The following is a 27,623-nucleotide window of genomic DNA, read 5'->3' on the forward strand; positions in this document are numbered from 1 at the left end:
GAAACTTAATGCAACGACAACCAGGGCATTCATACTTAGACTGGCACGTTACAACAAAGTTCCTTCCTTCTCTTGAATCTTCTTTACCTTCACACTGCAAATCTGGAAATGCGCTTTTGTTCTCAATAATTGAACTGATAATCATTAATTTTAAAACACAATAGTTGCATACTTCAAATAACTTGGTAATGAAAAAAATAAGAAAGAGGTTGATGAAGCATCTACTGAAAAATAAGAAATTACCTGAAGCAAATACAAAGAGGAGAGCAAAGAAACTTAGCTTAACCAAAGACTTGTCCATGTTTGTTCATGAAATCTTGTGCCCTGTCTCTCACAGTACATTGATTTATAGCTGCAGCTACCTAGTATCATTTCTGTCGGTTATTTTGGATTTTTTTTATTTATACAATTTCTTTCATTATACTTGTGCTGTATTTTTATATTATATTTTTCTCTTTCTTCATAAAAATTGCTTAAAAACTATTTCTCATTCATTTTACTATTTTTTTGGGTTGGTTTAGTCCTTAGACTTTATTGTTGAATTAATTATTTTTAGTTTCTCTCATTAACGCGCTCTAAATTAAAAAATATAAATATTTAACATTTTTTTAGTAAACTAAATAAAAAAGTAAAATAAAATATAAAGATAAGAATATATTTAAATTACAAAGATAGAGAATAAAAAAATGATTAAATATTGAGAGAGACTTTGGTCTCATTGTTGAACATTTGTAATTTGTGCATCTTATGGTGCTGAAGCAGCAATTGGTTATGTGTCATATGCAAAATATTTTGGTTAAGAAATTAAACCATCCTTTAATCACTCTTGTAATTACATTTTTCTTTTTTAATAATTTTTTTTATATTCTTTTTCTCTTAATTTTTCTTTTTTCTTGAATTCAACCGTTTTTTTATATAATTTCTCCTCATAAAATTAACTATGATTTGAATTTCTGATATCCAATTCATTAGATCCGACTCATTCTTTAATAAAGAAAAATTAATGACAAGATTAAATCCTAATAATTTAAATAAATGAAGAAATAAATCTAAAAAAATTAAGAACTTAACATAAAAAAATATTACTTTCATAAAAAAAAGACATCACTTCACATATTTATAAGCTCTAATATAACATTTATTTTTTAACGAATACTGAATAATCATAGTCAAGGGAAATCTTTTGGGACATCTTGAATGGACTGTGAATTTTCTTCTTCCAGCTTCAGATCACAACGACAGTGACCATTAATGCAAGGACAGAGAAGACATTGATAGTCAGAATCGCACGGTATATTCAGATCAATTCTTGCTTTTGGGTCTTCTCTACCTTCACACTGCAAAACTGAAAAAACATTCTTTGATCTCAATAACCCAGCTCTGATGAAATTATGACTATAAGGGTATATATGCTAACCATTACTTCAAAAATATAACTGTTACATGGTTAAATTAAAATTACAATTTTATCAACACTAAATTCCACTGATTTTTAGTAAATTAAAATGAAAAAGCATTTGAAAAATATTTATCATTCTATAGAATTTTTCTAATATGAATATTTTTCTTATTGAAATGTAGAGTAATTCAGGTCTAATAAAAAATAAGAAATTACCTGAAAAAAATGTCAAGAGGACCACAATGAAACCAAGCTTAACCAAAGACTTGTCCATGTTTTGTTGGGTAGTGATGATCACCACACATGTATTTATAGCTGAAGCTAGCTAGTGCAATTTGGGTCAATTTATTTTAGCTGCGCATCTTAATTAATATTATACCATCAAGATTATCAGATCGGTACAGTTAAAAATAGAAAAAAAATATATCAAACATAAAATAAAATAATAACATATATATTCTTATCTCATTATATTTTTATCTAATTTTTATAACCTATTCTATTGTATCAATTTTTAAATGGAATTAAGTGTGTTTATTATCAAATTTGTTTTTGTTATTGTTTTTTTAAAGTGATTGTTATTTAAAATATTTTTTCCTTTTGTAATTATATCAATTACAATCACATTTTATATATTTTTTAAAATTAAAGTGATAATAAATAAATATATAAGTATGATAATATACACTCGTGAAATTTAGAAGTTTAATGTTTTATTCTTATAATTTTATAAGTTTATATTTTGAATTTAATAAATTTCTTTCGTTGTGATTTTGGTTCCTGTATTTATACTTTATTTTGTTTTTGGTCCTTTCAGACTTTCAGTATACTAAATACTACTCCAAATAATTGTATCTTGCGAGAAGCATGAATTTTTAAAAAGGAAATTAACTTAAAAATTAAGTGAGCATATTAAATGATAATTGATTGAATTTTGACTATTATTCAACTATTATACAAATAAAATAAATAAATACATTAATATAATTATAATATTAGCATGTAATTATAATATAAAAAGTATGAATAATAAAATATCTAAAAGCATGTAGTAAATTAAGTTTTTATACAATATAATAAATTTTTTATTAAATTAATAATTATATATATAATTTTTTTATATTGTATAAAGTTTTTAAACAATATATATATATATATATATTCTGTATAAATATGAGTATATATGAAAAATATAAAAAATTATATATGATAATAAAAAATAAGTAAAAACTATGAATTTTAAAATTAAAATTACAAAAAATAAATAAAAATTAAACTAGTTGTAATAAAAAAATGTAATTTATATATTATCTTCAATCAATTTTAATTCTTAAAGATAAATATAACTAAATAATGATTCTATTAATTTTTTTTTTAGTTTCCTATCCAGTTTACTTAGATATGATGAGTAAATTTATCATTTGAGATTACTTAAATGGATAAACTTTTATTAGTTGTCTTCACGTTATTTTTAAAAATTATACTCAAATTTTAGAAATAAAATATGAAATATTTTTATTTATTTTAATATAATTTTTTTTACTTGATGGTAAATATTATAAACAATTCTCTTCAGAGTATTTTTATTTTTTATCACTTTTAAGGTACAGTAAAGTTTAAATATTACATTATCAATTTGTTAATTTTTAATACGAAATATTTTAAAATAGTAACAACTTTAGAAACTTTGACTGAATTATTATCATTTTTTTAAGTTTTAAAGTCAACAATAGAATTCAAAATTAATTATTAATAAATGCTGGAAGTAAAAAATTCATACCGAACTTGTTCACAACTTACGCTAAAATAATCAAAATAAAAATTTAAATAAATTTTAAAAAATTATTTAAAATAAAAAGTAATATAATTTAAATAATAATAATAATAATAAAAATATCCATTACTCAACATTATTTAATTTTGCACAATGGTACCAATTCTTCCAAACCCGTAGTCTGTGATCTACTTTGAAAAAGGAAAGTGTTTCATACACTACCATTAAAAGTTTTTTTTGGTACATTTTTATATTTAAACTATATTTTATATATATAATTATATTAGTTAACATTTAATTTATAATAATACAAATAATAGAATATAATCCCTTAAAAATTATATATAAAATAAAAATAATAAATTATTTATCATTAATTTAGTTTAAATATATAATAATATTCACTCATAAAAAATAAACCCAACTTGAAAGAACTTTTTAAAAATAATTGAACAAACTTTGAAATATCTCAAGTGATCACATTGACCTGTCGAGATTCGGGTGGTCCCACCAGAAAAAAACTAACAACGTCCAAGAAACAAGTCTGCACACTAATCACAAACTTTGCTTAATTGACTCAAATAGAATCTCGCCACGTCATCATAACTGCATGCAAAGTCTGTGAGGCTCACGTGGACGTTGTCGCAGAAGATCGTGCCCCAGTTCCAGGCTGTCAAGCGCTAGAATCCAACGCGAAGAGAGATATTCGTTGATGCCGGGGAAACGAACGATCAAGATTCTCTCTCATATGCTTCGTAAACTGGCATCACCCCAACACAACGCGCTCCCTCCTCTATCCCTTTCCAAAGCGCGACTTGGAGAAGGGCACGGTGCGGTGAAGGTGATGCGTGCGGTGCTTCTTCTCCTTCGGTCAGAGAAACACGCGCTTTGATTTGAATTTTGATCTCACCGCATCGTCTTCTGCTTCCGCTAGGTTACTTTTCTCTATTCGTTTGTAATTGCTAGATCTGGTTTTGCCTATGGTTACGCATTGCAAATCTGTGTTTCCGGCATTGTCACATGCTGAGTTTATTTGCTAAAAATGAATTTAATGTGTTTTTTTTTTCTTTCTGTTTGAACTAATTTCAGCCTTTTTGCCGCTTCAATTTGATGCTCAATAGGATCCGTAGATGCATGCTGATTGATGGCATTGTCGATCGGTTTGTGGATTTGAGCTCAGATTTCTGTTTTGTAATCGCACAAACGTGTTGATTTTGAGAATTCGTTTTCCTTGGAGCTATCCGTACTTTGAGAAATGATGCGGATGATAATTTTTTTAATTAATTAATTTTGTTTTCGAGACTTTTTTTTTTAAACTTATTTTTCAGTTTTTAGTTCATAGGTTATAAATCTTGGTGTCATTTATGCATGTGAAATAATTGCTTGCTTTGTCTTTGATGTTGATGCTAAGAAGGGTAGCATGTTTTTAGTTGGATGAAAATGACTCTGGTCGCTAGATAATAAGGGTGATATGGGTCCGTTTATTTTATATAATACGGTGCATTCTATCGTAATTTTTGCGAGTCTGCAGCGTGAAACAGTGATTAGAGAAACCCCCACGTAAGCTTTTGCCTGAAGCAATGATAATTGTAACCTTTTTGCTATGTGGCACTATAACCCAATAATGTTGTCGATAATAAATTGTTTCCTTATTCTTATTTTACAATTGTGTTCCCTAGCACTTTCCCTGCACGAAAAAGTTAAAATCAATGCCATCTAAAGGTAAAATTAATTAATATTGGTGACAATTTCCTGGCCCATGTAGTGACCGAAGCACATTATGCTTGTTATAATTGTAAGTTTGTAACATTTTTGTTTTCATCATTGAACTTACTTATTGCTAAGTGCTAACACTTTTTTCCCCCTCAAATTCAGTCCCAAGATGGTTGCCCAGAACTTTGTAGTTGATTTGAATAAGCCCCTTGTTTTCCAGGTAAAGGCAAAACCCCTCGAGATCTTCTTTCAAACACTTTCTCCATGTTTTGTCTTGCAGTTGATTTCAGTTGTCATATAGGTCTTGTTTCTGTTTATGTATGGAGTATGATCTTTGGTTGAGACTTGAGATAACAATTGGATAGTTTGTAATATGTATACCAAGTAATCTCATCGAATCTGACCAAATTTTCAATGTTTTATAGGTTGGACATCTTGGAGAAGCTTATGAAGAGTGGGTTCACCAGCCTATCGTTAGCAAGGAAGGCCCCCGTTTCTTTGAAAATGATGTTCTGGAGGTATGTTCTTCAACAAGTGCTAAAACTATAACAACCAAGCCTTGCCTCTCTGAGTGAGGTTGGCTAGATGGACTAAATGGTGCCATTGGCTTTATCGTAAGTCAAGTTTTTAGCAAATCCATTTAGAGCATGGTCTTTTTCAATGGTTTGTCTTTTTTTGTTTTTTTTGGTAGATTGTCTGCTTTTTCAATATCATAATATGACCATGTTCCACTTGATCTATTTTCTCATGAAGCTTCTGTTGGTCTTCTCACATGGTTAAACTTCATTAAATGAGTTTCAGTCATCTTGTCCTAAATAGTTGCTAATGGAACTTTCTCCCCAAGTTCCTGACTATTCTAGTTTTGTACTCATTCACCTCGGCATTCCCATCCCCACCAGAGTTATGTTTGGCTCCTCTTGTCTCATCACTGTGCAACATTTACTGGCATAGAGCATTACTGGTTTCATAGGTTTCTGATAAAGTTTTCCTTTGAATTTGATAAGCATGTTAATTTTAAGAATGTGATACAATGTTCAATCCTTTTAACATTGAGTGCATTACAAAGTGATGAAGATTTATTTATTTTTGGTTCTGATGATACATTGAAAAAATTTCTTCTGTTTCTCTGACTTGTTACTACTTGGACCAGTTCTTGACGCGCACAGTCTGGTGGGCAATACCAACCATCTGGCTGCCAGTTGTATGTTGGTCTATATATAACTCTATAAGGATGGGCCTCAGTTGTCCTCCCGTAGCTCTATTGGTGGTTCTTGGCATTTTCATTTGGACATTGCTTGAATACACATTACACCGTTTTCTTTTCCACATTAAAACAAAGACCTACTGGTTAGATCTCTCTCTTCTCCTTTTTTTTTTCCTTAGTGTGAAACCATATGTTAATTTTTTGCTTGTACTTGTCTTTAACTATATCTACTTTTTCTGAAAGTTTATTTCCTTTTTCTGGATGTTGCTTTAGGGGAAATACCATGCATTATCTTCTCCATGGCTGCCACCATAAACATCCCATGGATGGCTTGAGACTTGTTTTCCCCCCTGCTGCTACAGCTATCTTATTGATGCCGGTATCTCCTTTCTGTCATATTATATACTGCATTTTCCCACACTTTATTGAAATGAAAAGAGAATTGTAAGATTTAAATTTATTTTGTTTTATGTTTGAAGAGATCTTTTAATAGTTGTGCCACAAATAATAGTTTAAGGACAATTGATAACCTTATTCTGTGAATCTGTGGTAGAAATTTCAGAGAGTCGGAAATTCTTTCTTAGATTTGCTTTGCTGTAAGTCACAACAGAGGCTCCGGCCATGAATACCGCAATTTCTAGCTTTCTTTTTGAAAGTGGGCAGAATACTTTTTGACTTTATGGAGTTATATGATTAGTCTGCAATACGGATGTGTCAATGTTGCTAAAATTTAGAGAGAAATTCTGCACACTAGGTTTATGGTTCCTTGAAGTGATGCTTGTGTTTTTGTCTGCTGTGTGACTGTGTCCAGTTCTGGAACTTGGTAAAGCTCTTATCCACCCCTTCAACTGCTCCTGCTTTGTTTGGAGGCGGCTTATTGGGTTATGTAATGTATGATTGCACTCATTATTACTTGCACCATGGTCAGCCAAAGACTGAAGTGCCCCGGCATCTCAAGGTATAAGCACTGTGAATTACCATTAACTTGCTGATAAGCAAAATATCTTGTTCTAGTATAAATTACTAAAAAAGAAAATAGTTGTTTATTTCACCAGGTGTAATTTGGACATTCTTTTTATTTTATTATCCCATTTGTAAATACTAACTTTTCCTCCTCAACCCCAAATATTTTTTCTAGAGCAAACTTCGTAAACTAAGAAACCTAATGAATATGCAAAATCAGCAGGGGATTATGATTCACATATTTCAGCGTATTCTTGAAAATTCGCACAAGACTCATTAAATAAGTAGGACCCAGTGGGACCCCACTATTTTTTACGGGAGTGTCTGTTGCAAATTTTATGTGACTGTTGTCACTCTTATTTAAGTTTTTTTTTTAATCTAAAATAACTTTTTCTATTAATAATAGATGTATTTTAGACAAAAATCACCTATGAATGACAATAAACATTTAAGAGTGACACTAGGTTTCACCCGTTGGACAAAAGTGTGTTGCTACTTGCTAGCATTTCTACTCCTGCCAAGCGTTGCTCATTTTCTGCTGTCCAGTTTCGTTTGTTTTATGTTGCACCTTTTCTGCGACTATCATATATTGGCAGTTATCTCCATCTTGTAAGCCATGCAAGTTTAATTATCTTTTTTCTCCCATTTTTCTGCAGAAGTACCACTTGAATCATCACTTTCGAATCCAGGATAAAGGCTTTGGGATTACTTCATCACTATGGGATAAAATTTTTGGAACACTTCCTCCGTCGAAAGTGGATGCAAAGAGTATGTAAATTACTGTCAAGAATAGCACATGTTCGTTGGTTAAAATAATAGTAAATTCAGGATCTCCTGCTTTTGTTTATCTAATTTATTTTACTTCTCAATCAATGATGTTTTCTGGGGGGTTAGCGTGCCATGTTTTGTCAATTTTGTGGTGCAGAAGTTCTACAATTAACATCATGTGAAAATTCATTTATTGTATCATATTTATGATGGAAAACTCACCTATTTGTGAATATTCCTTTCTGCTATACCTTCAGTTCTTTATTTTCCGTTAATATCTTTATTGGCTACGAAGGGTTGGTGTGGGCTACCATTTACGGTCGTGGAAATGACTTTCAGACAATAACGCTTTTCTGCACCTAACTTTTTTTTAAGAACATCTTTTATATTTTATGATTAGTTTTTTATAGTTATTTTTAAAAACAATTAAATATATAACAATTAAAGGACAATAATTCCTAAAAAACTTAAAATATGTTGTTCATTGCATTTATAATTTTAAGTGAAAATAAATAAAATACATTTGTAAAGCATTTTTGGGTTATTTTTTGTTTTAAAAATTTGCATAGAAAATAATGCCAAAAACCATTTTTTTATAAATTAAAAGAAAAACAAAATATTTCCACAAATCAACCCATATTTAAATGTCGTTACCGTGCAATGACAGGCGAAGATAGGACAAAATGACTAGGTATTGTACATATTCACTAAGAATTCTGAGCACCGCCAACCTATATGGACTTACAAAGTTTTTTTAATTATAAAAATTTCATTAAAAAAGTGCTAGAAACAATTTCTTTAACATATTCTTATTAACACCAAAAGTTTAATTTATAAGGAACTGATTTTAAATTTATCGAAATAACAAGCAAAAACAATTTTTTCTGTCATTTTGCTTTGGTATGCTTATTTTGATGTTTTTTTCAGGACGAGAAAAATTATAAGCATAAGTCCATCATTGGAGAGTTTGTAAACTTTAGCATCATGTCTATGTTTACATAATATATAGACGGTGAATGTTTTGGAAGAGAAGCAGGACTAGATTGCTAAGTTCCTTTGTAAATAAAATGTGCATGCCATGTGTCACACTTGAGTATGTATGGTATTTAAGAGACCCAGATCCTTACAAAAAGACCTTAACTATAGATACACAGCTTTTGCTAGCGAAACAACACTTGTCCCCTGTAATCTTGTGTCACACACACAATAATCACAGTGTTTTACAACATTAAAATGACCAAAAACAGAACAAAATTCAAATGTATCTTTTATTCATCTAGATTAGCTAATCAACCCCATAACAAATTTATAGAAACCCCCCCCCCCCCCCCCCCCCAATGACTAGCGATACAATGCCTTATTCCCATGTCTTACATTTCTTGTCTTTTAGCCTCATATTTGAAACTGGAAGCGGTGGAATGCTCTGCTCATGCCTGAACACATTATCAGGATCCACTCTGGTCTTTATTTTCACCAACCTGTTAAAATTATCCTTGAAATACATATTGCCCCAAGCACTTGCTTGTATGTAGCTTGTGCTGTTCTTCTTGTTCATTCCCAAATCAAGATCTCTATAGTTCACATATGCTTCCCTTGGGAACTTAGACACATAAGGAGTCATGTAGTTGTAAAGCTTCCTAATCCAATCTATATGCTTTGAGGCATTCTTATCCCCTTCTTGCCAAAGAGATAAGTACTGGATTTTGTAAAGTGTTCCATTTCTGTGAGGGAAGGGAATATCAGATTCTGAAAATTTGCTCATCATTCCACCATATGGGTTCCAAATCATCAAAGGACTATCCTCTTCTAGCAACCTTTGCCATAATCCTTGAAGCCCAGTTTCTGGTATTGGTTCTCTCACAAAATCTGACTTGGCTTTGAAGTAGTTCTTGAATGTTGATTTCCCGTCAAGAAGAACTTCAGGAGGAGTATCATTTGGATAACCAGCAATATAGAGCACTGATTTTATCCAGCTAGTTTCCAAGCAATCTCTTTTGGTCAAGCCCAATTCAGGAAAACTATCCTTCATGACTTGGAGGAGTCTTTCAGCACCACCAAGAAAGAGAGCATTGTAAGAAGTTGTGATAGTTCTCTCAGTTTTGTTTGCAATTGTAGCTGGTTGGATGATGACTCTGATGAAGAGATCCTCATCAATATAGGGTGCCACTTCCTGCCACCTATGAATAACCTTGGTTGCATCTTGCTCTAGAGTTTTTGTAACTGTAAAAACTGTCACAGTTTCTGGCACAGGAACCAGCTTTATCTTCCACCAAAGAAGGATACCAAAGCTTGCTCCTCCACCTCCTCTAATAGCCCAAAATAGGTCTTCCCCCATGCCTTCCCTATCAAGGATTTTGCCATTGGCATCAACTATTCTTGCATCTAAGACATTGTCAGCTCCAAGGCCATACTTTCTCATCATGGATCCATATGCACCACCTGTAATGTGCCCCCCAATGCCTAAGCTTGTGCAAAGGCCTGCAGGGAAGCCATGAACTGCACTTTTCTCAGATATTCTATAATAGACTTCGCCAATAGTGGCACCAGCTTGAATCCAAGCATTGTTGTCATCAATATCAACATTGATGGCTCTAAGCTTAGACAAATCAACTATGATAAAAGGGCTTTCAACTTCAGAAACATACGAGAGTCCTTCATAGTCATGGCCACCACTTCGTACTCTCAGATGAATACCAAGTTTCTTTGAGCATGTCACAGCCAGTTGGACATGAGAATCTGTCAAGGGTGTGAATATAAACTCAGGTTTTGGTGCTGAAGGCACCAAATACCTTAGGTTCTGTGCAGAGGATTGAAGGAAGTTGGTAAATGAAGCATTTTTTGGAGTGTAAATTGATGCATAAAATGGAGCTGCTTTGTCTGAATAGAAGCTGAGACATTGGACAAAATTTTCATCAATTGAAGCTGGAGCTGCCAATGAAACTGATAACAGGAGGATTAAAATTGGCAAGTGTGAAGTTGGTGACAACATGGTTTTGTGCTCTCAGGTTTTGGTTTCTATATTTTGTGCTGATGGTGGCTACCCCAAATGTTATATATATATGATCATAGTGAGGTGTGGTGATAATACGATAAACAATAGTTTACGCATAATTGAGCTAAGACAAACGTCATATAGAGGAAGAGTGTTGGCATTATCTTGAGGTTAATGTTCTATTTTTAATTATGATATTGTGGAACATAGATTTCTTATTTATCTTTGATTACAAGAACCTCGACCACTTTCACATTTAACATTATCTGAAAGGACTAACTCTGTGTTTCATCTTTGATAAAAGGAATGGCATAAGCAAAGCAACAATTCCCTATGGTCCCACGATTTTTAAAATATTTTTGAAGAATAATTAGGAGATTCTTGCAGCATCATATGATCATGCAACAACTAAAGGGAAATCTGCATAATTTGTTTATTAAGTTCTCCATATTACATAATATTCAATTCATTTCATGGCATTGTAGTGGGGATAATCGGTAGGTCCACCACATCACTCACTCATTGGTACATTTTTTACTTCACTTGATAGTGTTACGCAAAGTTTAATGGCACACTCTACTTGTTCGCCAAGCGTAGTTAATGTAACACCAGAAAAATTCCATCGCCAAAAGCTGAACTTGGGTAGAACTCATGGTCTTCAAATTGTAGAGTAATCTTATTAATTAGTGTAACTTAATGCATGGAAAACTAATGGAAAAAGAGCTCGTGTAGAGTTTTGTAATAATCTACAAATTAAGTTGTTAGTAGCAATTATATTTATAACAAGCTGGACATTATTAATATCTATGTTTCAATTTAAGGAAAAATATTATGAATAATTATAATAGATTTATTAGGATTATAGTTTATGTTAGTATTATAATAACGGACTTGACTCAGAAAAATTATATATGTATTTTTATAAATATAAGAATTTTTATAAATTATAAAGCATCCAGTACATTAATCTGTTCGTCTCTTAATTTTACACCTAACTTTTTAATGAAAAAATAATGTTTTATGAAAATTAATGCAACAACTTAATTTGTAGGGTAAAAGTGTTTCACAAAAAATTTCAATTATCCAATATTTGGGCTGTTATGAAATTTGTAGAAACATGTTTTAGTTATATTTGTTAATAAAAAATATTATTATAGCTAAATTTATTAAGTTATAACCTTAGAAAGGTGTATGTAGAACGTCTTTTGAATAAGTTGTGTTCATATAATTGAAAAACATTTTTCAAATAGCAAATATTTTTTACCGAAACTTTTTTATTTTCCATAGTCAAGTTTTTAAATAAAACTAAACGCATGCTTAAAGAAAGGAGAAGTGAGGAAAATGAAGGTAAGAAGCCAAAAATCTTTCTTTACGCTTGGAGATAGATGAAGAGGATTCCGTGTACAATGGGCAACAAACTAATTGAGCAAAATAATTTGCTTGTTGCTCGTTTTTTAAAAAAAGTGTTAAAATCAACATTTTCTAGTTGTGCAATAAAATATAAATGGAGACCCATATATAATTTTTTTGAGATTTTTAATAAATTTTAATAGATAATTAAAAAATATTGCTAGCATTTTTTAGTGAAAAAATAAATTAAGATGAGTTACTTTTTTTTGTGCCGCATTAGTGTAAAGGGAGGACAATGTTATTACGTTATTAAATGCTTGATTTATTCTTTGCTCTCTTTTTATGTGTTTAAGAAGCTTGTTTTCATTTTGTCTCATCTGGATTATGACATATATTATATTTTAAAATCTTAAAAATGATAAAATTTAAATCAAGTTCATTAATTTTTTAATTATCAAATTTTTAAATCAAAAGATAACATTTATATATTCCTTTTAACATTGAATAATTTCTATTAAGAATACATTGCAAAATTATAAAAATTTACATATGTGATTATTCTAATTTAATGAGTTAAATTTTCCGCTGCTTAATGCCCAGGACTGGAACCATTTTCTGAATGATACACAAATGCATCATTTGACCTACTTGGCTTTTTTAGAGTTTAAATGCTACTTTAAAATTAAAGTTAAAAATAAAAGCTTTAACTTTAAGTTAAAATTATTTGATAATTTTACAATTTTATAAACTAAAGTTACTTTTAAGCTAAAATTTGTTGAATATGTTTAGATCTTAAGATTAAAGAATGAAAAGAAGCAGTAGAAATATAATTAAAAAAATATAAAATGTATTTTAAATAGGATTATGTTTAGATCCTACATAATTAAAAGTAATAAGTTTTTTACTAAAATAAAACATTTATTATATTAAAGTTATAAAAGTATAATAAATATTTTTAATTAAGCTATTTTTTTAAAACAACATAATTTCTTACAACTTTATTTACTCTAACTTCTCTTTCTAAACAGAAAAAAAAAAAAAAGAAGATTAAACCCTACCACAACGTTACACCGTAATTGAAACCACACTTTCACCTGACATAACCTGTCACACAAACATTATTTGACAAGTTGCAAGAATTGGTGTTACATACAGATATGTATTAATGTGTGCATGAATTAGTGTTACCTAAAGAGCTTTGTGCACCACTTTAGAATCCACTAAGATGAATCTTAGGAAAATTTTGCTTCATAATGGCGCAGCTGTACAAGTCTACTTGCTTGGCAATTTGGCATGGCATATAAAGTAGGCACTGGATCAAGTCAACCACTACAGAAAAAGAAAATTAAAATGCTCAAATTGGGGTGTGAGGATTCTATAAACAAGAGCCACAAGCTTGGAAGGGCCAAGACTCCTATGCATTTTGAATTATTAGTGGATGATAATGTGCCATTTAACCAAGTAGTGGATTATGTTATAATAAGAATACATGAAGTTTGCCAAGTAAGACTACCACCATCTTCTATAGAAAATGTGTAGTTTGATAGAAAATTCGATTAATTGGAAGAATGTGAAGTCCAGTTGGTCTACATCTTAAGAACTAATTATATAATAACTATATATACATACTAGAAAAATGCTTAGGTAAGTTTCTTTTTCTTTTTTTAATGAAAGTGTCTTTATTAGACCATTTAATAACATGAAATGGATTATAGGTATAAAGAGTGCATTTATACAATCCATTGGTTATTGTTGAATTCTGAGCTCTATGAACTTAGGTGAGCTTTACCTACACACTTAGAATTTTATCTGATCATCGCCATCTTCAGCTTAAAGGTTAATCTCGGTTATTTTGTCTTAAAGGATTCTTGGACAGAAGAAAAAAGCGCGCTATAAAAAAATTGAGCCTATAATTTAACTGGGTTTAATATAATTTAAATTCTCTTAATTTGGAGATAATTTAATAGATATTAACTAGTTCTAAGGACGTTAACCAAAGAATTAATAATTTGTTTTATTAAAAATAATGTTAAGAGCTCATTAAAAATTATATTATTATATTTTTTATTTTTTTATTTCTTAATCAATATCCTTAGAGTTTATTTAAAGATAGATATAATCAACCCATTTACATAGTTAAACACTAATTAAAAAAAAAAAAACTTTTGGGTTTGATTTTTATGCACTTGTATGTATACTTTTCTTGATATTTATAAAATTTTGCTTAATTAATATTTATGAAAAAAATAAACATAAGTTTTTATATAATTACTTTTATTGTTATGTGGAATTTCACATGACATGATTCTCTAATCTTGGATCGTCATAAAAGTATACATAAAGAATTATAATTTTTCCCTTCAAAGCAACACGTAATTAAGGATTATTTTCAGCTGTGAGGTGAGGATAGGAAATCTTAGCATAGTGTCCCAAATCACCCAAAGTATAAAATATGATTGCGCAAAGATGACAAGTGATTCTATTATTGATAAAATGAAATTCCTCTTTTAATGATAATACTTTGAAAAATGTAATGCAATCTAGAACACATTTTTTTTCTGAAATATCTCCTCTAAATTCAAGCCAGAAGCTAACTAAGATAAGGACAAAACTTTAGGGTATATTTTTTTTTTTCTAAGGCATGTTAATGTTATGACGTTTTCAAGAATTTTACAGCCAAAAATTATTATGGTCGAGAATCGAGAATATAATTGTTGGCTAAATTTGTAAATATACATTACAAAACGTTCATAAACTGTTAGTTTTTTTAATTAGCGGTCCTTATTTTACATTGTTTTTATAAGTTTATCTCACATTTTAGAGTGAGGACGGTTTACAATTAAGCCCACTAAATTTTAATGATAAACTTCTAAAAATATTGTTAATTATTAATATTTGTTCCCACAGAAATAAAGAAATGAAAATTGAAACAATAAATATGTTTTTTAAATTTTTTAAGTTTAGACATTTATTAACAAAACTCTTTCTATCTGATTAATTAATATTTTACTCATTATTAAGAGAGGGAGAAAAAAAGAAAGAAGTAAAGAAAAAAAAAGAATATAAAACTACTCATAATATGTTTGATTTTCTTTTTAAAAATAATTTTTAATTTTTAAAAATAAATTGTAGTATTGAATAAACATAACAAAAAAAAAAAGTTTAAAGATTAAGGGGGTGTTTATTTCCCCTTCTTAAAAAGAGTTTTTAATTTTTAAAATTTAAAAACTTCAAAATTTGTTTGTTAATTTAAATTTTAAAAATAAATTTTTATTTTCAATTTTTAAAGGGAAAATACAGAATAGCTTCTAAAGTGTTTTTATTTTTAAATTTTAATTTCTCTTTTCAAAATTTGCAAGATTTCTCATTAACAACATTCTTGTAAATAAATTAATTAAATAAAAAATATAAAAGAAATAGGTTAGAGTTTTACAGCATTCTCACATCTCTCCCTGTGTGCTATTTCAGCAACTTTTCAGCATCCTCAAGTGAGAACCTTATGACTTTATTTTAATAATTTTTTAATTTAATATTTCCTTTTAAATATAAAAAATATATTTAATTAAATAAAAAATATTAAAATTAAATATCAAATATATATATATATATATGTAAATAAAATCAAACAAATTTTTTTAGTTTTTAAAAATAAATTTTTCAAATAATTTTTTTTATTTTCTCATCTTAAAAACAGTTTTATAAAATTATTTTAAAATGTAATTTTTAAAAACTGAAAAGCAAAACTAAATCAAACAAGTCCTAAATTCTTTTAAAAATCTAAATGAAACTAAAATTACACATCTAAAATATTAACTTCATTGACAAAATAAATATTGCATTATTTTATGAAGCACTTTGATATTTTATTTACATTGTAAAATGCTATAAGATTAGTCAAATAGTCATAATGCACTTTTTTTAGGTCAATCATTCTTCATGGTTTAAAATACTAGTTTCTTAAACAAGAATGATTTACTAGTTCACTGTGTTATTTTGGTCTAGAAGTCACTTTTAAAAGCTGTTTGGAGGAGCAAAAGTTGGAATTATGGTATGGACTCACTACAAACACCATGTTATCTTAATTCACAGCCTTTAGCCCATACTTAGCCATAATGGAGTGATTCTGTAATTACCAATCGAGGCCAGAGTAATGAGAAAAACTCATCGTTTTGTCACTAGATTTAGGTCAACAAAATCATTTTTGTTTTTTAAAATTTATTTTAACTTTAATAGTAAAAAAAATAAACATTTAAAAAGGTTTGGGGTTTATAATGTTTTTTTTTTCTTCTGAACTTTAATGGTCCTTATACAAGATATTCTTTATAAATATAATTATTATGTTGTAAATATGAAAACAATATTTTATTATCTCTCTATCTGATATATTATACTTGCTCTGTCATAAGTGTAAAATATTATACTTACATTTTTATAAATTAATTATAATATGTAATACAATTACAAATTATCGATAAATTTTTTATTTAATATGCATATATAAAGTTAAGAAAATATTATAGTTATTACAATAATTATACGGTAAAATAATAAAAATACAAACAATAAAATATATTTTTATAATTATAATAATAAAATATCTTGAAGTATATAATAATAAAATAATAAATCATTAGTTATGTATATATTCATCAAAGTATAAATTATAATTTTTATACTTTATAATAAAATAATTATACAAGTAATATAAATAATAAATATTATTTTATTATTAATTTAATGAAATGTTTTGTTATGTTATATCAAAAGCTTAAATTGTTACATTTTAAATAAATATTTTATTATTTTTAATATTTCAATTTTATAGTAATATTGTAATAATTATGTTTATTTATATGTATGACAATTGAATAATATCTATTATAATTGAAGAGAAAAAAAAAGTGTGAAAAATTAGATAACATAAGAGTCAAAATTAAAGATTAATTTTAAAACTTCAAACTAGAATTGAATATACACATTAAAAAGGAAAAAAAAAAATCTGTGTCTAGCTTCTGTAATTGAACCTAGACTGCTTCCTGTGTGTCTTCACATTCGGCATTTCAGTAAAAGGTGGCAAATTGGCGACAACTGACGTTGTAACTGAGAATGCCAAAGCACTGATACATCCAACACCATAAATGTCATGAAATCTCCATCATAGCATATTCTACCCTTTAAAACATTGTAATTGTCATTGTTCATTGTTTTATGAATAATCAATATTTCCCTAGTTCAGTATTCATATTGTCTCACATAATATATAGCATTATAGCTGCATGAATTGGATATAAGTAATTAAGCTCTGAAAATGCATGCATTCAGAATAAATATGACCTTCACATATATTAAATTAGCACTCCTTTCAATCACCATTTTCATCTCATTTTCCCCAGAAACTTGTATTTCTGTTGAAATTGAAAGGGGTTTCCTTCAATGTTTTTCATCAACTTCAGAAAATTCAAACTCAACTGCTGGAGTAATACTATCTCAAAACAGTTCTTCATACGCAACCCTTTTGAAATCTTCCATAAGGAACCTCAGATTCGTGGACAGTTCAGTTCCAAAACCAAACCTCATTGTTACTCCACAAAACCTAGTTCACATCCAAGCAGCAATCACTTGTTCAATGAAACAAGGGTTGCAAGTGAGAGTAAGATGTGGTGGGCATGACTATGAGGGTCTTTCTTATGTCTCTGATGTTCCATTCTTAATCATTGATCTCATGAACCTCAGGTCCATAAGCATTGACATCAATGATGAAAGTGCATGGGTGCAATCAGGTGCTACTTGGAGAACTCTATTTTGCAATTGCAAATGCAAGTAAGGTGCATGGTTTCCCAGCTGGGAGTTGTCCCACAGTTGGTGTAGGAGGCCACATGAGTGGAGGTGGATTTGGAACAATATTTAGAAAATATGGTCTTGCAGCTGATAGCGTAATTGATGCTGAAATGGTAGATGTTAATGGTAATATACTAAATAGAACTTTGATGGGTGAGGATCTCTTTTGGGCCATAAGAGGAGGGGGAGGTTCAAGCTTTGGTGTTATTACTGCATGGAAAGTCAAGCTTGTACATGTTCCTTCAACAGTGACAATTTTCAATGTTCCAATGACACTGGATCAAGGTGCCGGTACCCTTTTTCAAAAATGGCAAACTATTGCTAACAAGCTTCCTGGTGAACTTTTTCTTCACTCAGTTATGGAACTTTCCAATTCATCTTATAATAATAGTGGGAAAACTGTTATGGTTTCTTTCACAGGGTTATATCTAGGGACTGCTGAGAACCTTCTTCCTTTGATGCGTAACAATTTGGCTGAGTTGGATTTGCATCTCAATAACTGCACTGAGATGAGTTGGATTCAATCTGTTCTTTACTTTGCAGGCTATTCAATCAATGAACCATTGGATGTCTTGCTTCAGAGAAACCAAACATTTAGAAGCTTCAAAGCAAAATCAGATTATGTCACTGAACCCATTCCTATGGCAGGTTTGGAAGGGTTGTGGAACATGTTACTTGAAGAGAACACACCAGTGTTGATTCTTACACCATATGGAGGGAGAATGAGTGAGATTTCAGGATCAGAAACTCCATTTCCACATAGAAATGGGAGCATATATGGTATCCAATATTTGGTTTATTGGGATTCAAATGAAGAAACACTAGAGCATATAGATCGGATGAAAAAGTTATATGCATACATGGCACCATATGTTTCGAAGGGTCCAAGAGCTGCATATTTGAATTATAGGGACCTTGACTTGGGAGTGAATCGAGGCAACACTAGCTATGAAGAAGCAAAATATTGGGGTTTGAAATATTTCAAGTTTAATTTTGAAAAACTGGCTCGTGTAAAAGCTGAAGTTGATCCTATCAATTTCTTCTGGCATGAGCAGAGTATTCCACCATTGTTTGATTAGGTTGTCTATGAACCACAAATTACCAAAATTTACTAACTTTCTGGGAAGAGTTACATAATAATTTGCATTAGAAAAGATAATTTGTGTATTCATTTCGGAGATACACTAGACTTCAATAAGCCATGTATTAGTTATATATTCTTTTTATTGATTACTGAGCTATGTATCGTTATTAACTAGAGAAAATAGTGTTAATGAACCAAACCAAACCGTTTTAAAACGTAAAATTAAAAATTAAAAATTAAAAATTTTTAAAATTGCTTAAATTAGTTTGATTCGATTTATTTTTCGGTTCTTGTAGTTAAAATCAAATTGAATTATAACTCTCACGTATATGAATAAATTGGGTTCAATTTCGTTTTACATAGTTATATTTGGATACATTCTTGATTACAGAGGACTTAAGTACAGAACAATACGTGATTTGAAACCTACATGGTTAAATAGTTTAAATTTGTACTATATTTTATTTTAAAAAATAAAAAAGTATTTTTAAAAGGAAATTAAACATGTTCTAATTTTTCTTCTCTTTTTTTTGCAATTTAAAATTATTATTATTATTTTTATGGCATTCAAACAAAGTAAAATTCTCTGAGCACTGTACATAATTGAATAACTAAGAAATAGAAAGATTATGCAATAATTCATTATATTTAGAGTTGAAAAATGAGTTGACTCAATTGAGTCAATCTCAACCGTTCAATTAAATATAAAAGTTGAATTTAAAATTTTGAATCTAATTAATTTTGAGGTTTTTTTAGTTTAATTTAATTAGGACTAATACGAGTTAAGTCTGAAAAACTTTTTAAAAATTAAAATTTTATTCATTTTATACATTAATTTTAATAACTTGAATTATATTTAGAAAATTTCAGTTTAATGGAGTTGTCGGCAAAGTATCTGCTTGAGAATACATTAGCTTACGCGTTTGTAAGTAAGGCGTTTAGAATATTCCATTCCCACATACTCACTTTTTTTCGTTTGTGCGGAATTGTTAAAGTTTCCATCGTTGAACGCTGACTCACGCATTTGATTACTAGTTCTGTTTTTTATAGAAAAAAATCAAATATTTTATTTATGTCTCTTTTTAAAATTATTTATATTATTAATTAATTAAAATACATTTCTTTTAAATATTATTTTTATATTAATTATTATAAAAGTAATGATTCATGTTGATAAAATAATTTAAATCTTAATAAATATAACTGCATTAAATATTTAATTTTTTTCTATAATAATCATATTTGGTTGCTCTTACGTATTAAATGTTATAATTTTAAACATTTATAAACAAAAATACGTAAATAAGGGATTATGAAGATATATTAGAGATAAAAATAGACAAATACTTTTGACTAATATGCAAAAGTTACAATGATAGTTAAACGAAATTTTCAAAAAATATTATAAATTATTAACAATTTACTTTATCAAAATAAAATTATTTCATTTAAACATATTTGTAGTTAATAAAATAAATTTCTGTCAACTAAAAAGTGATGCCAATTACAGTATTAAGCCTGTAGCCAAATAATATAATAAAGAAAAGAAATATATACAATTAGTTTATTTTTTAATGGATGACTAGTTTTCAAATTCATACGAATAAAAGCGGAGAGAAAAAAAAAATCAAAATTTTCTTTAATTTGATTTATAATAATTAGTCAAAATTTTATTTCTTTAACTTCTACAACCATTTTAATATTATAGTTTAAGAAAATTTATAAGATTTTTTCAGTCACATCGATGTTCAATTTTTCTCCCTCTCTCCCTCTCAACATTCAAAATAAATATTAAGACATTGAAATTCGTTTCGTACAAGTTTACCCGTTGATTAAGGAAAAACGAAGGAGAGAAATCACTGATTGATATATCTTCTTATTCTTTTAAGACATTTATAAAAGTCAATAATAAACGGAGTACTATATTATCTTAACAATTTTTTTATAAATGTCTGTTAAAAAGAATTAATAAATTATTTATTAATTTTTTAATATATATGTTAAGAAAAAGTAAATATATATTATTAAATATTTTTAAATTACTATAAAAATGTGTATTGTTTTAACAATTTTGAGATAATAAATATTTTTATTTTCTAAAAGAATTATTTTCAAATTTTTATTATATACCACACATTAAAATAACCATTTATTAAAAATGTTATTAAATATATACACATCTATTGTGGTTTTTAATGCATTCCTACTTTAATTAATACCAATAAGGCATTTATTTTATTTTATTATATATGATTAAGACAGGTGTTAAAAAATTATAATTAGTTTTTAATAAAAATATCTATTATTTTAAAATCGTTAAAATACTTAATATATATTTTCATAATAATTCAAAACATCCAATAGAATATATGTAATGTTTTTTTATCGTGCGTCTTTAAGAGAAGATTAAAAAACTATTTTTTTTATCGGTCAAAACTCCTTACACTTTGTACGAGAAAAAACAACTCTTGTTTATTTTCTCGCTAACAGCAAAAAGTCAACGAATATAAGCCATGCAACATTAGTATTCAACTACCCAAAGAATTATGTAACGAATTATAAATTTGTGATTTAATTATAAGGATACTTATAAGACAAAATATCTAGTTCCTAGTAAATGACTGCTCCTTTTTTTTAACCCATTAAGGATAAGTCAAAAGGGACTTTATACAGATACGCATATCGTAAATGCATTAACGCTTATTATTAGTAACTCCCTAATCTGAACTATTTGATATGCTCAATATCCAATTCATTTAATTTGGTTCCCTATGTATCCAAATTAAAGAGAGTTATTATTTTATAAATTTTAATAACAATTTTCTGAATATAAATTTTTATCATATTTAATACTAAAAAAACCATTAAAGGTTTCCTTACGTGTTGCATGTGAAAGGATGGGTAAGAACAAGTCATCACTCTAGGAAAGGTAAAAACAGCTGAAATTTATTCCATGAAGGTTCCAAAACTGCTTACGAAAATTCTCACGTTGTGGTCCAATGTTAGGCTCAAAAGTAGACCAAAACAACACCGTCCAAATCCCAAAGGCTTCATCTTCGTGTATAAAAACACGCTCATCCCACCCCAATTTTCCAACACACACAACCGACAATGGCAAAACCATATTGTTTGTTGTATCTTTCTGCAACTTTTCTTCTTCTAAGTATCTGCGCTTCATTGGCTGCATCAGCAGCAGCACCCGCACCAGCCCCTTCAACAAACTACAACACTTTCCTTCAATGCCTCACACAACACACAAACTCTTCAACTCAACTCTCTCAAATTCTCTTCTCTCAAAGCAGCCCTTCCTTCTCCACTGTCCTTCAAAACTACATCCGCAACGCGCGTTTCAACACCAGCTCGACGCGGAAGCCATTGATCATAGTCACACCCCAGCAAGAATCGCATGTGCAAGGTGCTGTGATATGCGCCAAAAGCCTCAACATTCAACTCAAAATCAGAAGTGGTGGGCATGATTATGAGGGTATTTCTTATGTCTCGGGAGAACCCTTTATTATCATTGACTTGTTCAATCTTCGTAGCATCTCAGTGGACATAAAAAACGAGGTTGCTGTGGTTCAAGCTGGTGCCACACTTGGTGAGGTTTATTATAGGATATGGGAGAAGAGTAAAGTTCATGGCTTTCCTGCAGGGGTGTGTCCCACTGTTGGTGTAGGTGGACACTTCAGTGGAGGAGGGTATGGCAACATGTTGAGAAAATATGGGTTATCTGTTGATAATGTTATTGATGCTAAAATTGTTGATGTTAAGGGTAGGATTTTAGATAGAAAATCTATGGGTGAAGATCTCTTTTGGGCTATTAGGGGTGGTGGAGGAGCTAGTTTTGGAGTAATAGTATCATACACTATTAAGTTGGTTTCTGTACCACCAATTGTTACTGTTTTTCGAGTTGAAAAGAGTTTGGAAGAGAATGCCACTGATCTTGTTGTTCAGTGGCAACAAGTGGCGCCAAATACTGATGAGAGGCTTTTCATGAGGCTGCTATTGCAGCCTGTGAGTTCTAAGGTTGTGAAGGGAAGCAAGACCATTAGAGCCTCGGTTGTGGCTTTTTTTCTTGGAGGGGCTGATGAGGTTGTTTCAATTTTGGAGAAGGAGTTTCCATTACTTGGTTTGAAGAAGGAGAATTGCACTGAGGTGAGTTGGATTGATTCTGTTCTTTGGTGGAATGATGATGAGAGTCTTAAGAGTGGTGCCAAACCTGAGACACTCTTGGATAGGGATCTAAATGATGCTGGTTTTTTGAAAAGGAAATCTGATTATGTTCAGAAACCTATTTCCAAAGATGGGTTGGAGTGGATTTGGAAGAGGATGATTGAGTTGGGAAAAGTAGGATTTGTTTTCAACCCTTATGGTGGAAAAATGTCTCAGATCCCCTCTAATGCAACCGCATTTCCTCATCGGGAAGGGAACCTTTTCAAAATTCAGTTTTCTGTGAACTGGGATGATCCCTCACCTGCTGCAGAACAGAATTTTACCAATCAAGCTAAAAGATTGTATAGTTATATGACCCCTTTTGTGTCCAAGAATCCAAGAAGTGCTTTCTTGAACTATAGAGACCTTGATATTGGGATCAACACCTTTGGTAAGAAAAGCTTTCAAGAAGGACAAGTTTATGGGGTCAAGTACTTCAATGACAATTTTGGGAGGCTTGTGAAGATTAAAACTGCCGTTGATCCAGAAAACTTTTTCAGGAATGAACAGAGCGTTCCTGTGCTTCCCAGCAAGGGATAGAGAATCAAACAGTGAAGCATATTGCTTAGTCAATTATTACATTTTTTGTTCCTATAATTCTATGTGAATGGTTTTATTATTTTAGCAAAAGATTTGATTATTCAGCACTGAATTCTAAGAATATTATTATTTGTATCACTAGAAGGTATCATCTTTACATTTGGAGTATATATTTGGAGCTTATATATGTATAAAAGGTAAAATATAAAAATAAAAATATATAATGTAAACTTTTAATAATTCAAATGGTAGAATTGAAACTCAAGAGTGTCAAGATATTAGATATATAATTAGAAATTCTGTTAAATACCATGTAAAATTCTCTTTGAAATCTTATGGTTAAAATAATGTAAAACGTGACAAACCGCGTACTAGTTGGCATGATTGAAATTCCTTTTGATCTTTCATTTGAATCAGATGAAATGATATATATGTTAGGGTTGAAGTGGGTATTGGTTTAATGATCTGAAATAGACTTGTGTGATTGGTGGGGTTCTGCCACACATTTTGTGGCACTCATTTCGTCTTCCTTTTTTGTCTTTGAATTTTCTCGTCACGTTGTCCCCTGATTTTTTAATGCTTGATGTTCAGAAATGGATTTTTGGCTGCTACGATTTTATTATTTAATTTTAAAAATTCACATGTTTTTATGAACTAAATAAACATACGAAAATGCCAAGCGATTTCTGAGGATCCAGTCAATGGAATTATCTGACTCGACCAAACTTTGTTATCGACAATTGATTAAACGTAAGCATGTGATGCGAGATGCTTTGCAGCATCTGATTTCCTTTACTTCAGTCTTGGTGTTATATTTAATTTTAAAAGTCTTTATTCTCACTTTTATATGTGTTTTGTTATTTTTATTTAAATATTATTATTATTTTAATTAACTAATTAAAAAATCTTTTATATAAAAATCATTTTTAAAATATCAAAATATTTCATGTTTATTTTGTTTTTCTTCTGTAGAATTTACCTGATAAAATTGTTGAACATGCTTTATTGTTCATTATACTCCTTTGGATGTGAGAGCATTCTCTTTTTAAGGGTGACAAATACTTTTAATCTATTATTGTTTTAACAATAATATACTTTTTAGAATAATATTTGTATTCTTTATATATATATATATATATATATATATATATCAAAACAGTATTATAATTTTAGTTTTAAAGTTAAAGTTTCATCTTAAAAGTATAAGCAACGTAATTTTCACTTTTAAGCCATTAATAACATGATATTAAATTTTAAAATATTTTAAATTAAAGGGACTATATAAATTTTTTTAAAAATGATACAATATACTTTAAATAAATTGGCAACAAAAATAATAAAAATGTACTTTATCAATAATTTTAATCTATAATTGCTTCTAATCGTCCATATGTAAACATACATTATAATAATGCAAAAAAGTTATATCATTAATTGATTGATCACATTAAAACTTGTTAAAAACTTATTTGATTAATTAAAATTTATTTTATTATTTACTAAAATAGTTATTATATAATAAAAAATAGCAGGAATTGATTGAAGATAATATTTTTATTATATAATTAATTAAGTATAGTAACATTTATCAAATATTTATTTGATTACTTGAAATTTATTTTTATTAAGTTGATTAGTTGTGCTAAAATACTAAATCAAATGATGGCACTAAAATTTATTTAATACTTGACTAATGTTTAATTAAAAATTATCACGGACCAGGATGAATAACTGGACAACTGGTTATATATTCATTAAAAAAAATAATATATTTGAATGAATTGATTGATTACAGACAAATTTATCAAATATTTAATTCATTACTTAAAGATTTGATTTATTTTAATAAATTTTGATTAGTATTTAATACAACAGTATGAACATGATACTAAGGTAAACCCATGAAAATACTTCTTATATCAAAAAAAAAAAATAGACATTATGTAACTTTATTGTACCGAAAAAAATTATACTATTAATTCTCACATTTTACTTTTTAGTAGATTATCTCGAAGAAAGAATTAATGTTTGTTCTAGTTTTTTTAGTAATAGTGTTATATATGTAATTTATTTAATTATTTATTTGTAGTTTTTTTAACCAAATACTTAATTATTTATTTTTATAAAAATAATTTATAGAAAGGAAAAATTTGATTTATATTTATCATTTAGGGACAACTAGTTATATATTCAATACCAAAAATAATATTATTTGATCGATGGGAATATTTCCAATTTATATAATTAATCGATTGAATAAAATAAAGCTTGTCAATATTCACTTTATTATTTGGACACTAGGATTTTAGAGGAATTCAACCAAGACAGTTGAAATCATAAGCTAAAGTTTAACTAAAATCGAAAGGCAACAAAGAATTCGAACACTAAAATGAGTCTAAAATTTATTACATGTTACTGGAGCTAATGAAATTGCCTACTGCTATGATTCAACTTGGAAGTCCATTACATACACTAAATCCACAACACATCTTCAACAACAGCAAGAATGAAAGTGATTGCGTGTATAAATGTGAAGCAAATCAATTGAAAAATTAAGGGTGTCCTTTACTTTAGCTCCCTTTCATCACGTGTCCTTTACTTTAGCTCATTCTCAGCTCTCATATTTCTTTGCCACTTTTATATCCCTCTTTACAACTCTTAACTTCATGGACTGAACCACACAAAAGTTTAAGAGCCATAATCTTTAATTTCTAACGCTATGGAAATAGCCCATTGCATAAATCACATTAGATTCAGATTCCATATATACTTCAGAGATCTGTATTTTATTAAAATCGCAATAGTTTTTGCTTAGTGCTTGTCAGATAACTAAACGTTTGCAAATTACAAGGTCCTAAAACGCTGCTCTGGCTATATTTTATATTCAGGATGGAAGACTCACTTTTATTATAATAATCATTTGCAATATTTACAAAATATAACAACAAAATAACAAGTTTTAAAATGAAATCTAATATTTAATATAGATATAATTGAACATTTGTTTACCTACTACTATAATATTGTTAATAATAATAATAGGTTAGTTCCGATCATTCCAATAGAGATGAGGGCCATATTAATTTAATATTCAAAATAGAACACTTTGCGCTAAGAATAAGAGAAAAGAACTCCTTATAAATATTTGAAAACAAGATTGGAAGGACTACACCGTAGAGATTAACATGTAGGACATTTCAACATCAACCAAGTCTACCCCAAAAAACATGTTGCTCAAATATTTGAGCAATGGAACATAAGAGATAACAAGTGAACTAATTGCCAAGATTGCTTACATATGGAGTGCTTATTATACTTTGCATGTATGTATATATCCGATATAGTAGGATACATTGCCAAAGGATCATTGGTTGCCCTTCAAGGTTAAGGCTTACAACTATGACCTAACTGGTAGAACTAACATTACGATCGAGCACCCTTCTTCCTTTGCTTCCATCGTTGATGCAAACGCTGACCCAAGATCTGAACTTGGGATTCATATTTGGGTTGGAAGATAAAAACCAAACGCTTGCTGATGAGAGCAAAAAGAAGGTGACAATAATGGTGCTTAAGTGAAGGAAACATGGTTTTCTTAGTGCCTTTTGTAGGTGATAAGGAAAGTGGATGAAAGGATCTTCCTCGCATATACCCCCTCACTCACTACTTTGTGCTTGCTTTTCTGCCTTTCACTTTTTCTATCAAAATTTGGGTGACATTTGCATTTCCTGACGGACAAAAAAATTAACATTTTGTTTTGATAATCATTATTATTTTAATTATTGAAAT

The 27,623-nt window shown here is 29.1% G+C and overlaps 3 protein-coding genes and 1 pseudogene across 7 annotated transcripts; 3 read left to right on the forward strand and 1 right to left on the reverse strand.

Moving 5' to 3' along the window:
- Nucleotides 1-3,951: 3,951 nt before the first annotated feature.
- On the forward strand, nucleotides 3,952-8,088 carry LOC113846433 (dihydroceramide fatty acyl 2-hydroxylase FAH1-like). 5 transcript variants are annotated; one of them, XM_027474706.1, is made up of 8 exons: nucleotides 3,952-4,107; nucleotides 4,263-4,333; nucleotides 5,049-5,106; nucleotides 5,312-5,404; nucleotides 6,037-6,233; nucleotides 6,364-6,469; nucleotides 6,902-7,048; nucleotides 7,710-8,050. In XM_027474706.1, exons 2-8 carry the CDS (start codon nucleotides 4,284-4,286, stop codon nucleotides 7,827-7,829), a joined length of 771 nt encoding a protein of 256 aa, XP_027330507.1. In that variant the 5' UTR covers nucleotides 3,952-4,107; nucleotides 4,263-4,283; the 3' UTR covers nucleotides 7,830-8,050. The 5 variants fall into 5 exon arrangements, with proteins under 5 accessions (XP_027330507.1, XP_027330525.1, XP_027330515.1 ...); XM_027474714.1 differs by having other exon boundaries at nucleotides 3,968-4,107; nucleotides 4,263-4,337; nucleotides 7,710-8,038; XM_027474724.1 differs by lacking the exon at nucleotides 4,263-4,333 and having other exon boundaries at nucleotides 3,962-4,107; nucleotides 7,710-8,088.
- Nucleotides 8,089-9,088: 1,000 nt separating this feature from the next.
- LOC113852441 (berberine bridge enzyme-like 13) lies at nucleotides 9,089-10,832 on the reverse strand. The gene has a single exon (XM_027482716.1). It carries the CDS (start codon nucleotides 10,808-10,810, stop codon nucleotides 9,179-9,181), a length of 1,632 nt encoding a protein of 543 aa, XP_027338517.1. The 5' UTR covers nucleotides 10,811-10,832; the 3' UTR covers nucleotides 9,089-9,178.
- Nucleotides 10,833-17,492: 6,660 nt separating this feature from the next.
- LOC113852215 lies at nucleotides 17,493-19,080 on the forward strand (annotated as a pseudogene).
- Nucleotides 19,081-22,185: 3,105 nt separating this feature from the next.
- LOC113852763 (berberine bridge enzyme-like 21) lies at nucleotides 22,186-24,209 on the forward strand. Its single transcript, XM_027483131.1, has one exon. It carries the CDS (start codon nucleotides 22,197-22,199, stop codon nucleotides 23,835-23,837), a length of 1,641 nt encoding a protein of 546 aa, XP_027338932.1. The 5' UTR covers nucleotides 22,186-22,196; the 3' UTR covers nucleotides 23,838-24,209.
- Nucleotides 24,210-27,623: the final 3,414 nt, after the last annotated feature.

Source organism: Abrus precatorius, unplaced genomic scaffold (assembly GCF_003935025.1).
Source record: "Abrus precatorius isolate BTA unplaced genomic scaffold, Abrus_2018 Scaffold10, whole genome shotgun sequence".
Lineage (NCBI taxonomy): Eukaryota > Viridiplantae > Streptophyta > Magnoliopsida > Fabales > Fabaceae > Abrus > Abrus precatorius.

Coding starts and splice junctions, on each gene's coding strand:
- LOC113852763 (XM_027483131.1), top strand. CDS start 22,197: ATGGCAAAACCATATTGTTTGTTGTATCTTTCTGCAACTTTTCTTCTT.
- LOC113852441 (XM_027482716.1), bottom strand. CDS start 10,810: ATGTTGTCACCAACTTCACACTTGCCAATTTTAATCCTCCTGTTATCA.
- LOC113846433 (XM_027474695.1), top strand. CDS start 4,645: ATGGGTCCGTTTATTTTATATAATACGGTGCATTCTATCGTAATTTTT. Junction 5,405..6,036: donor TTGAAAATGATGTTCTGGAG/GTATGTTCTTCA, acceptor TACTTGGACCAG/TTCTTGACGCGCACAGTCTG. Junction 7,049..7,709: donor AAGTGCCCCGGCATCTCAAG/GTATAAGCACTG, acceptor ATTTTTCTGCAG/AAGTACCACTTGAATCATCA.